Here is a 13,151-nt window from a genome sequence, read left to right on the forward strand (position 1 = left end):
TGAATTCATTGGGTTGACGCTACTGATGCAGGGTATTTCTTAATGCTCGTGCATTAAAATTGCAAATGTGAGTTCTCGTCGTTCCTCGGTAGATACTGTCGATCACCTGTGGCACATACCCGCATACCAGCGGCACATACTCACTTATGGGTATGTGCCACTGTCTGGCGGGAAATGTTTGACGACGTACGCGACGTGATTGTGACATTATTCATGTCTTGACCAGTGCGTCATACTCGTCGAACCATCTTACCCTCCCATGCTAAATTTGGTTCACGCCAAGTTAAGGGTTGACAACTATAGCACCTAAACGTAAGCGGCAAGATAGATAGATAGATAGATAGATAGATAGATAGATAGATAGATAGATAGATAGATAGATAGATAGATAGACACGCTCAAAGTTGCGGAAGTTGGCTAAGAAATGCTTCGCATGTAAAATGGCGCAAAGCTTGCACTGAGCAACGTGAAGCTCGATACACAGCAAGGCTTATCGGTCTTATGCTTATTTTCTTTATCTATACAGAACGTGTCTGTAGCGAGGTTGAACTTGGCATGAACTTGGCTGTAACAAGGTTGAAATAGGCTTGAACTTGGCTGTAATAAGGTGAAACTTGGCTGTAACGAGGTTGCAATGGTCATGAACTTTGCTGTAAGGAAGTTGAACATAGCCATTGTAAAGTTAAACTTGACACAAACTTGGCTGTAAAGAAGTTGAACTTGGCATGAACTTGGCCGTAGTGAGCTTGTAATGGGCACGAACTTGACTGTATTGAGATTGAACTTGGCCGTAACGAGGTTGAACAAGGCATGAACTTGAGTGAAAGGAGGTTAGTCATGAACTTGGCTGTGCAGAGGTTAAACTTGGTATGAACTTGACCCTAACGAACTTAAACTTGGCATGAACTTGGCTGTAACGAGGTTGTATTTGATTTGAACTTGGCTGTAATTAGGTTCAAATTGACTGTTACGAGATAGAACCTGGCATGAACTAGGTTGAACTTGGCTTGAACTTGGTTGTAACGAGGTTTGGCTGTAACGAGGTTGAATTTGGCTGTAATGAGGTGGAACTTGGCATAAACTCAGCTGTGGCTAGGTTCAACTTGACTATAACGAGGTTGTACGAAGTTTGGTCCTCATCTCTGGCGTTTCGTGCCTGGCTCTCCGCCCGCGGTAGTCGTCTTTAATTACAGTACAGTGCCTAGAATTATAATTACAGGGAGAGCGATGATCGGACGATGGCTCAAAGGCCTCACAGCCATTTGTTGGGAGAACTGTTGCCCTGTTCTTTTTCAGTACCCAGGGCTGACTAGTGGGATTTACCAAACTTTAGTGGCCCATTGTCATTTTTGACGATGGCAGTTTCTTGACTACAGATACAACGAACAATCTGATCTGCAAAACATCCCTGCTAAAATAATAAAGCTATGCAGAGTTGCCAACATGGAAGGTCAATGACACATTTGTCAATTTGTCAGCACCCAAAAAGAACAGTCTGCCTTCAGCCGTAAGACACCGTTGTGAGTTTTGCAGCAGTCTTGAGATGATAACGTAAGACGCTCGTGGGAAAAAAGTGCGCTGTGAAGTGACACCTGCTTATCTTGCGGCTGCCGCTTCCCAAAACGTTTATTCATTATCGTCTCACCGTAGAGGCTTTCTTGATCCGTGTCTTACTTCAGCTGCTGTCAAACTTTGTAACAGCTGATTAGGTCTGTTGATAGGGCTTACATTACTTGAATGACACGAAGGGCCGCAATTCTGCTCGCGAAAGAGCGGAAGCAAGCGCCGACAAATGAGTGCCCGAATCTTGTGACACGCTTTCTTCCTGAATTCCTGCTTTCATGTCGGACCATGCCATCTTTTTACCATATCGGACGACTCACGTCGCGTCGTGTTGCCGTTTATGGGATACACTTTCTACAAATGCTAACAACGCCTGCCCCCCCCCCCCCCAAACACACACACACACACACACACACACACACACACACACACACACACACACACACACACACACACACACACACACACACACACACACACACACACACACACACACATGGACGCATACATTTTCGATGCTACGAGTGCTCCTTGTCGCGAGAGAGCAAGCAGCGCAAACTGTTCCGTACTCCCGAACTTTTGTGAAAGTTGACGATGACGACTTCCGGCAGAGTTGGAGAGAAAGAGTAGGATGCGTGAAAAAAAAAGTGGGAGGCGCGGAAAATGAGCGGAAGAAAGAAAGAAAGTCTTGCTGTGACAGCCCTCGTGAGAGACCTTACACCCGACGCAGTCTGCGCATCCATACACCTACAATTAATCGCGTTGGAACGGCCTCCGGTCATCAAGACCCGGGACCGACCCACGCCCACCACTGCTGATGCGTCGCAGTCAGCCGTCATCAGCCTGGACGCGTGGCACCCCTTAACGCCAGTGGAGTGGGTGAGTGTGGAAGGGCGTTATGGTAGATGACGTCGGAGAAGAAGTGATAGGTAAGTGAGAGAGATAGGGGAAAAAAATGAAAGACAAAAGTAAACACCACGGCCCGCTGCTTTCCATTCTTCTTTCTCAGATTTCCACCGTGTGTCTCTTCGGGCCCGCACATCTGGTGTTGGCTGTCCAGACGCCAGCGCGCGACGTGGCTGCCGAAATGGGCGAGAAGAGTTAGCGTCGACGAGCGAGAACAGAGGTGGAACCGATGAGGCGGGAGAGAGGGAGCAAAGAAGCGGCGACCCGTTTTGAGAGTTTTTTGCCGAACGGGCGCCCAGTGCTATATAGAGGAGGCCCAACCCAGTTAGCCTAGACTCGCGAAGCAAGGTTGCCCAGGGGGACCACCACACCGCCCAGCCTTTTAGATTCAGACCGAACGTCCTACCGAGACGACCATGACGCAGCGCCCGACGACCCCGCTCTGCTTTCTGCTGCTCGCTGCCACGGCCGCTGCGATCGGTGAGTGAGCGACAGCGTAAGGAGGCAGCGCCTCGTTCGCGTACCGACCTACCTGACTTTCGTCGACCGTTACATACTCGATTAGCCGCTTGGCAACTGATTACGAGAGCTTTCAAAGTACGGCGAGAAATTTTGTCTCATTGTGGCGACTTTCACTGATTCGGGGAACACATCCGGCATGGTTAGCTTCGTTAATTCATTGATATTGGTTTTGATATTGACCAATCAGTGTGAACTTACGGAGAAAGAGGTGGTTTAGAGGACTGCACAATGAATTTAGATTACGTTTAGATACATGAACTGTTCTACCGAAGATTTCAAGAGTTTGTGCATCTAACAAACTTATCAGTTTACGTGTGACGAACCCTTCGTGTTGGGCTTAAGTTCTGTTGTGTCTATAGACCACTTCTGCATAAAACAATTGTTTACGTTCTGGAAGTCATGAGGAGCGATGTGTATGGATAGAGTTTTACCGAAATGATATTCGATATAAGGTCATATTGAAGTAAGTGTAGGACAAATTAAAGCATTTTTCACGCCTTGGCTCCCAAAAGCAAATGTCTCTGTCGAGAAAGCGACAAATTTTTCTTTTTCGCTTTATTTTTTGCTTTTCTGGTTTTCACAGATGCCGTTCTTCCGTTACCTCAATATATTTTTCATCATTAAAGAAGTAACTAAAGCGTAACTATTACACCTGCAGGGCCTTGTAAAGAAATTTCTTTGTAATGCATAAAAGAATGGTTTTGCTTAAGCTGTAATTTGAGGGTACAGCTTAATTTCACATGCCAGTCCATATGCTATGTCCTCAGTGTCTTCATATATTTTGTGTATTCAAGCCAAATAAATATTTTCGATACGGATAACATGAGGCATCGAATATAGATGTCATTGATCATCACGATTGGCGATAAGTGTGTTACAGCTATGTAAGGCCTTAGAAATCTCAGACGACCCCTCACTTAAGCTGTTTAAGCGTAAATCACTGGCGCCGTCTAACATAAGACGAGGTTTAAGATTTATTTAATCGCGGCGGCACTATCAATTGTACTGAAACACAAAGCGGATGCACAGCGAGAACTTGGCGTGTAAAAAGTTTTCTATTCCTCTTTCCGGGCTTTTAATGTGCCCTTACAGAAAGATTGTAAAGCAGGACTTAGGTACGATCGCACTAGCAAATGAAAATAGGTCATTGGAGTAATAACCTGAAGCGCTCCTAACCCTAAATAAATGTAACTTATTCAATGTTTTTCCAGTAAAGGGTTCTTTTCATTCTTCAATACTTCGTAATTCTGGTATATTCTGCCAATTATTGAAATTTAGTTCTTGTATATATTTATCAAGTGTCGTTTCCCATTTTTACGTGTAACATGCCCCTCCCCACTGTATTGTGAAAACCCTGAGGGTATATTTAATAAACAAATAAATAAATAAATAAATATCTAAGGTTGAAACTTTTTCACAACATAATTCAAAGCCGCACAGGTCTGGACCCCTCACGATACTTTTGCAAGCCGGACTACGTTTTGCAGCGAGTAGATCATGCCAATAAGATAAGGAAAATAAGCTGCCGCACTGACGCATTTGAAAAGTCATTTTTTCCAAGGACGATAGCGCGGTGAAATAGGTTGCCTTCTGAAGTAGCAGAGGCTATTTCACATGAAGTATTTTCAAGATTACTTCAGGGTAGTGTACTCACGAGGATGTGCAGGGTCGAAACGCTACTGTGAAGCTGCTCCGTTTTGTCTACTCCCACGTGCCGCTAGGTATAGTTGACAATGAATTGCGTTATTATGTTGCAGAAGTGTGAGTATTGGTATTCAGTTTTGAAATTTTACATCCCCCCCCCCCCCCACTGTAATGCCCTTGGGCGCTGTGGGTACTATGATAAATAAATAAATAAAAGCACGACAGACATAAGCGCCATTAATTTGACATTCTTTGTAGAGACTTTTGAAAACTACAGCTACAATGTTATACGCGAAAACACGCACACATGGGCGGCGGCATGGGTGCTGAAAAGCGGCGCACCCCTGCCTGTTAAGCCACGGCAGCACTTGCGCCCGCCCGGGCTACAGTGGCATTCTCCCCTATCCCAGCCGCGATGAAACACAGGTTTGAATTCCCCCAGGCAAAACCCCGCCGATCCCCTTGCATGCACCCACATATCAGTGCTGTCCGCTCAGTCTGCAGGAAACTACCACGTCGAATTTCAAGCAAAACAAATTTACTAAACAATAACAAAAACAAACACTTCTTTGAGTAAAGAATAAAAGGCATACATAAAATATACGGCCTTGTTCTTGAGTACAGACGTTGCGATTCATATAGCCAAGATCCATCTGCGGTTGAAATACAAGCAGTTGTGTTGGTTCTGACACACACACACACAAAAATCTAAAGTTACGCACTTTCTGTTTTCACCATTCTTTTCATTTTCAATGCATTGCGTAAAAAGCATGGGTTCGGTGAACCGAGTTTACGACGACGTTCGCGTCTTATCTGTCCCGCACTGAGCTCTTTCTCGCGCTGCGTTCGTCCCGCAACATACCGCACCCGTTCGGTCGGCATAACGGCCGAGATTACCGCATGTGTGGCCCGCTCCGCGAATCCCAGTATGTGCTCCGACTGATAAGTCGGAGCACATACTGGTGTAAGAGCTATTCATATACGATGCTCCACGCGGGTGCTGTTGTTCATTGTACGACCAGTTTATCCTCGACTGAACACACGCGCTCACCGTGCATATGCAGTGTTATTTGTGCTATTCGCCCCGCTGGCCTTATCTTACTTTGCTTCCAAACCGAATTTTCGCCGCGTCCTCAGGATCATGAAGTTCGTGCTCCTCTTACCCACCGTTAGAGATGATATTTGCAGTTTCTTGTTCTTCGCGCATTGCACATTTCGCTAAATACGAATGAATGCGCGGATTGTTTTAATGTCATAAGGACGCAGTTCTGGCACGCAATGTTCCTTTTGGTGTGACAATGTGATCATGATAGAACGCAAAACAAAAAAAAAGAAAGAGAAAGAGTTCCTGTAAATCCATATGAAAACAGCATTATACGTCATAGTTGCAAGCATTCCTTGCAACACTCCCTTCGGTGCAATTTCGTGGTAGCGGACATTCGTAAAGACTTGCTCTCTCAAGTTTCTGTGATTGACTTAGTTTCTATAAGCTTCGTACGAGCAGCATGATACAATTTCTTCAAGCAGCTGGCGTCGCATTACGTAAGCCCTAACTCCATATCACCACAGGAGACTGGCAGAAAAAAAAAAGACAAAAAGACGTCGGTGCGTTTGCGTCAGCGAACAACATATCGTTTGTTGTTGCACACGTTTACTTTATTTGCCTTCAGAGATCGGAATCGAGTAATGTTGCATAAATATATATATATATATATATATATATATATATATATATATATATATATATATATATATATATATATATATATATATATATATATATATATATATATATATATATATATATATATATATATACGAAACAGGAGTGGTTGTATTGAAATATTAAAGAAAACAGAGCTTACTTCCTGCGAAAGCTGGGTCCATATCTTCCGTTGATTGCATAAAGTTACAGTTGGGAACGCTTTCAATCAAGCCCTGTCATGCTAGGATAAGAACAAGGGATATGAACCTCGTGTCAAGAGTGTCACATAAATGAGCCTGGTCATATGCATGCATTTTGCAGAAAAAAAAAAAACGTACATCTGCAGCAACTGCCGCACAGGCACATTGGTTATACAGGTGTACTCGGATCTCTAATGGCAGTAAGCTTATAAAATAAGGCGCCACATGAGTGCGTTTCAAAAATCTGTGCGAAGTTCTCATTGAAGCCGAATTTGAGGGAAGCTTATGCGGAATGATGAATATCAATTATAACGACACTCGCATAAACTGAGAACATATCATTAGCACTTTTATACTCAGACGTTGCAAGGTGATTCATACTGATTCATGACAAAAATACTTCTCAGTTCAAATGGTAGTCCTCGTCTGTGGATTTAACCCGCTACCAGCATCATTATGGAACTCTAGAATTTTTCATCTACTACAAAAGCGTATTTTATGAGGAATCGTAGCTTTGTGTTATATATGGGAAGACGAATATTTCGCTCTTTCGAACAAGCGTATAAGTGTATAGCGCAACCGAAATAATGGGCAGCAGCTCACAACAAACACGAGACGTTCTTGCAGACTGTTGCTGATATAGTACGAGCCATCGCCTTAGATTAAAAAGAGGAGTTGGTCTTTTAGGTAATGTTTTTTTCAGTGCCACGCACCAGAACAAACCGAGCAGACAAAAACACGTTATGACTTGCATATTTTGGATGATACTTACACATGTGATGGTATGTATGAGTCTACTGTAGACCATCGTCGCTATAGTAGCGAACAGAGCAAGGGAACAAAGCCAGCACATAACAGTCGGAACAGCTATTGAAAGCTCCGCTCTAAGACAGAGCGTGGCTGGCAAAACTCCGCGGGGATTGCAGAACATGGGCTAACTAATATTATCGAGGCTTTATATGTGGGGTGGAATAAGAAATTGCGTTCCTAAATCTCTAAAACGAAGTCCTACTTGAAGTTTCTTTGGTCACCCCATGCCAGGTATCCTAACCCAGAACACAGAGATGACCAAGATAATGTACCTATACAATTGCAGCTTCTCTACAACTCCTCTGAGCGGGGAGGGGCGTACGTTGGCGCATTGTACTTGATTATTCGTCGCTGCTGTCAAACGAACTTTGTATCCTATCGTAAGTGGACCTCCATAAAAGGGGCTCATTTGCTCGTCGACAATGGCAAAAAATTGTTATCGCACAAGAACAGGCGGTTACAACGCATAGCACTGTCGAGACGCTGAGAGCGCACATTCGGCATTTATCACGGCTACCGTCACATCATTTAGCGTCTTTGACAGCGCAGAGGCCCCATAATTCGTTCTGCGGTATTGTGACAAAACATCAGGACATATTACCGTCTGGCTTCAAACTTGCGATGCATCCAGCAGCTGCGTTATGAAGTATTTGTCAACCTGACGTGCGCTTATCAGTTCCTGGAATGGTTAAGAAGGCGCGCATGTCACCACTAGCCCTGAAACAATTGACCTTGCGTTTGTTGGACGAAAGGTACTTCGACCGCATACATGTTTACACCGATGGCTCCCCTAATTCCAACAGCTCTACAGGAGCAGTGGTTGTTCCATCTGATAATGTGTTGCTTTGGTACAAGTTCTCTCACACCACGACGTCAACAGCAGCAGAGCTCGCAGCGCTTCAAGGTGCAGTAAAGTACATTCTTTGGCAGCAACCTAATCAATGGGCCATCTTTTGCGACTCGAGGTCAGCCTTACAGACACTACGGTTTGTTACGCAGCACGGGTTACACGAACAATTCGTTTATCAAATAAGACACGACTACCACGAAGCGCTCGCGGAAGGTCACGATATTGTATTTAAGTGGTTGCCGGGTCATTGCGGAATTGTCAGCAATGAGCGCGCGGATGAAGCTGTTCGATCGGCTCATGACCAGGACCTGCGTACGCCCATATCACTCTTGAGAACGGACGCTGCAAGGCGACTATAATCACTTGCTCGCCGTACAACTCTCCTACAACGGAATACGCCGGGTTTCTCCGACACGCACCTGTATTCGATCGACCCAAACTTGCAACTTCGTTTGCCATCCGGGCTCCCACGATGCGCTGAAACTTTAGTGTGACGCATGAGGTTGGGCGTGGCATTTACGAATGTGTACTTTCGTCTCCTTGGAATGGCGAGCACTTCGGCATGCGACATCTGCGCCTGCGAGGAAACGCTCGAGCACATCCTATGCCATTGTCCAGCATACCAGTCTGAACGACGTATTATGGAAGCCAAGCTCCGTCAGCTGGATTCACGGCCGCTTACAGAAGAGAAGATCCTGGGACCTTGACTGACGGTCTCCCATACATGCAAAGCCACGAAAGCCCTCTTGCACTTCTTAAGGACCACCACACTTCACGACCGCTTGTGAAGAAACAGTGCGACACCATGCTGTGTAGTTTCGAGCTGACTATTCATCCTTCTCTTTCTTACTCCCCTTCTTTTCTATCTCTTTCCTTTCTATTATTCTCCCTTTCCCCCACCCCAAGTGTAGGGTAGTCAACCAAGCCAAGCTTGGTTAACCTCCCTGCCTTTCCTCTCTATTTATCTCTCTCTATTTTTGGTAAGCAGAGTACTATGATAAAAATATGTCACTCGGCTGCGTGTGAAATAGCCTTTCAGTTTTCGTTTTTCTTGCACGTTGCGGGCGTTTGAAAATATTGGAAGGAACAATACACAATACCATTTCTACGCAGTAACTTTGCGTGTATATTATGGATGGAAAAATTGATTTTCTATCTGCAACGTCCAAGTTCCATGGCTATAAACATACACTAGACACCTCACAGCTATCCGATAGCTCTGATTGTTATCTCGGTGATTAGCGACCCAGACATTGTGTATAATTGACACGCATGGTCCGTATATTGACTGTTTTCTCTTCGACCGCAAGTCATCTGATAGTGCTGGTTCACCAGCTACATGTTGCAATAAAGTCCTCAAGGAGAGCTCTGTTATGCGGCATAATGCGTTAGGAACTCAATAACGCACGAAACACTACTTTCAGTTTATCCTAATTCACTTCACGCTGAAGGGGTCCGCTGCACACAATTTTGAAGAATAATTCATACTGACCTATGGTTTTCCTTACCTTTGAATTTAAATACAACTATAATAAAATAATACTGCATTCTAGAAATCGTCTATAAAATAGCTTTTAAGTGCAAAATAGGAACGCAAGTTGTGGAATGTGTATATACATAAAAGAATATTATGGATCTACGTGTCTGCCTGCACACTAAAGATATAGTGACCAGTAAAGATTACCGGAAAGACGAAAACATGCCAAACTTCAGCTCAATATCACTGATCTTGACAACTACGCAAGCAAGGGAGAAGTTTCGCCGTATATATCCAGTAAATATGACCTAGGAGACGACTGCTGCTCCCAAGCTTTATTTGGACTACCGACAGATCACTGGCATTTCGGTGTGCGCACTTTTACGAAAAGAGCTCAGTTATCTGAGTGCGAGCCCCCCTCGGAACATAGAAGACGTGTGGCAGTACAAACTACGACTTGAACTGCACGTGAGAACTTCGGGAGATGAGCCATCAAAGTTGTGATGTATTAGCAACCGAGGAAAAAATAAAACACAGTAGGGGCGTCTTGTCTCCAAAGGCTTACGCAAGGAATACGGGAATAGTTTAAAATACTTGGAGTATACGTGGTTGGCAATCATACATAAATAATGAGAACAGACAATAACTATATGGAAAAAGTATATATATATATATATATATATATATATGAGCGACCGAAAAAAGAACTTGGCGTTGCCAGGGACCAAACCAGCAACCCGGAAATTATAGGTCAAAATATTTTGGGCGCACTGTTCTAAGAAACGACGGGTCTTGCTATTCCGTAAACTGAGCCTGTGCTATAGTGTGATGCCAGAAACAGAGTAATTCACACTCGCCGCCATAACTGCTATCAGTGCTGTCTAACACACCAGGGTTAAGTGCATAGATAAACACAATGAGTTGGACTGGGAGGATGGCCATTAGTATAGCTCAGTTGGTAGAGCAACGGACGCATAATTCAAAGGTTGCAGGTTAGGGTACTTCCTAGCAGGAAGTTATTTGCTCGTTCATTTTACTTTCATCACATTGATCTCACAATTGCCACAAATAACATCCAGAATAGTTTCCTTAGCCCTATTTTCTGTTAACTCACATTATTATTGTACCTAGCAAAGTAAAACGAGCTCTTAAATTTCTCTGCTTTCCCTAATGTCTCCTAGAAACAAAGTTTTGGTGATTAAAGCACGTCTGCCGACTTGCTTCAGGTGTAGTCGCGCTTATTCTTCCTGAGCAAGCGTGCATGGTTGCGTTATCGAAGTTTCACTACGAAAAGCAGTGAGACAGGCTGAGAAAGAAAAAGAATGAATGAAAAAAGGAAAGAAAGACCGATATGCACAGATAATAAGTAACAGATACAGATACTGATAATAGGTCAACGTGGACCTGTGAAAGCATTTAAATAGCCGTATGTTGAACTCATTAGCAATCACTAGCCCAGCATATACGTGCTGCTCCGTTTAGATTTGTCACCCTTGTTTGAATTCACGTGATTCAATTATCCTCAGCATCACGACAATTCGCCCAGCAGAGATTTTCATTGAAAGGAGAGGTTCCTCGTGGCCGTCAAAGAAAACTACGCAAATGCTTGCCTTCTATAAATGGAGGCTTCAAATTTAGCCGTATAGCAGCCAATAAAAGACGATTAACGATTGTTCTTCAAGCTTTGAAGTTTGGCAGGAACAAGATTCACATTTTCGACACAGTTGCTGGGTGCATAAACGGCCACACTTTGTGGGCGGAGTGGCAGTTCAGTTCGGTATCGGATGTGGAGACTTCCAGCCACGAACTTTTGTGGTCTGAATTGGGAAGTCAACTGCCAAGTTTCGACGAGTTCTTTCGGGTATACGATAGCTTCTGCCTCCATTTTCAATACCGTGAAGCACTTCAACAAGAATGACAAACAAAGAAAGGTGATTGGGAACTCTACTTATATGTTGCGTGAAGAAAAAAAAACTAATGTTAAGGCCAGGTTATTGTGAACGCCTAGTTGTCTTCTTCTTATGCCATAATTAGTCAGCGTCATGTATTGGCACTGCTTTTCAAGCAAACAAAGATTAATTCACAAATACATAATTCCCGCAAACTATGCGAAGGGAATATTTACCCATTGACATCGTTCTTTTGTCAAGGACTCGACATTGACTTGACTTCGACATTGACTCCGGCATACTTTCTTGGCCCTCTCTTTCGTTCTGTTTTACTTTCGCCGTTAAGCGACATCCCCATAGGACACACTTCTATTTTAAAGTGAGACAATAGCACGACGCGCCGTATACGTGCGTGGAGATATCGGGGGCGAGTGCGTGGGCGCTCGTGTCCTTCACGGAACTGTCGGATGGTCTGGCTCAGCGATGGGAAAAATGAAAGAGTGGCAGCGAGGAAAAATGGCCAAGGACTCAAGAAGCGTTCAGCGGGTCTCGCGGAAAGTCGTCGGACAGTGAAATGGAATTCGCGCATTCGGTCAAGCGTCGTCGCGTCGCCTGTCCGTGATCCTCGTGAACGTGGGAGGAAGAATATACGCCCCCTTTTTTTTTGCAAATGACCGTCAGCTGGAGAGTTTAAAGGAACAAGAGGCGTATATTTGAGGATGTACGTGCGCCTGCACCTGCTCCGCAGAGCGGTCATTTTGAAAGTGAGTCATCTTAGTCAGAATAGCTTTACACATTTCACTTCAGTGTAAGAACTGAAGCCGCGTTGCTGTACGGGAAGCCAATATGGTGCTTCGAGTAGGTGAGGAGCGTAGGATAGCATTTGAAGTTTGCAGTTTGTGACAATAGAATCGCTGAAGAGCAACTTCAGTGTTACCGTAATGTGAGATCCGCACACCAGGTAAATGAGAAACAACCTCAAATATTCAAACTTTCTTGAAGGAGGAGATTAAAGAAAGGAGGCCTGGTTTTTAGGATTGTTGTCAACAATAGGTATACTTGTACGAATGTTCATGATCAATTGTATTTGCATCAAAAGTGCTAAGTTCATTTGCATCCCCGTGGGCAATCCAAGGACGACGCAGTATAGCAGGGAAGAATTTCGTGAGCTTCAGCGGGTGCCTCTAAACATTTACACATGAATTTTGGAGGTGCATCACGCAGTGCGTGTTTCTTGAAATGGCTCGATAGAGTACACATCAAAGCAGGCTTTTTGAGTGGATAACCAGTAGTCACTGAACTTTTTTCTGCTGCATATTACCGCAGACAATCAGTTTGCCAGAGACCGTACTATGTTCGGCAAACGTTCAATATTCCGTGTTGCAAGACTAACGTGAACAGTATTTTTTTTTGCGCTCGAAACAAATATAACCAAAAATACGCAGTGGATACATTTTGAACTCAGTATTTGATATTCTTTTTTCCTCAAGTGAAGTGAATACAACCAAGAAATAAACTTTACATGCATTTCGAACCTAATATTTTGTTATTCTTGTGCAAGGATTGAAGCCAAATGATTACAGAA

General features: G+C 44.0%; 1 protein-coding gene across 1 annotated transcript in view; it reads left to right on the plus strand.

Annotated features, from left to right (window-relative positions):
* The first annotated feature begins 2,668 nt into the window (after positions 1–2,668).
* The window catches only part of LOC119170573 (uncharacterized), a 34,522-nt gene continuing 24,039 nt past the window's right edge, over positions 2,669–13,151 (plus strand). Inside the window, exon 1 of the mRNA XM_037421771.2 lies at positions 2,669–2,949. Within this exon, the coding sequence (XP_037277668.2) occupies positions 2,886–2,949 (64 nt within the window). The 5' untranslated portion in view covers positions 2,669–2,885. The remainder of the gene's footprint in view (positions 2,950–13,151) is intronic.

The sequence above is a fragment of the Rhipicephalus microplus genome, chromosome 2 (genome assembly GCF_043290135.1).
Source record: "Rhipicephalus microplus isolate Deutch F79 chromosome 2, USDA_Rmic, whole genome shotgun sequence".
Taxonomy (NCBI): domain Eukaryota; kingdom Metazoa; phylum Arthropoda; class Arachnida; order Ixodida; family Ixodidae; genus Rhipicephalus; species Rhipicephalus microplus.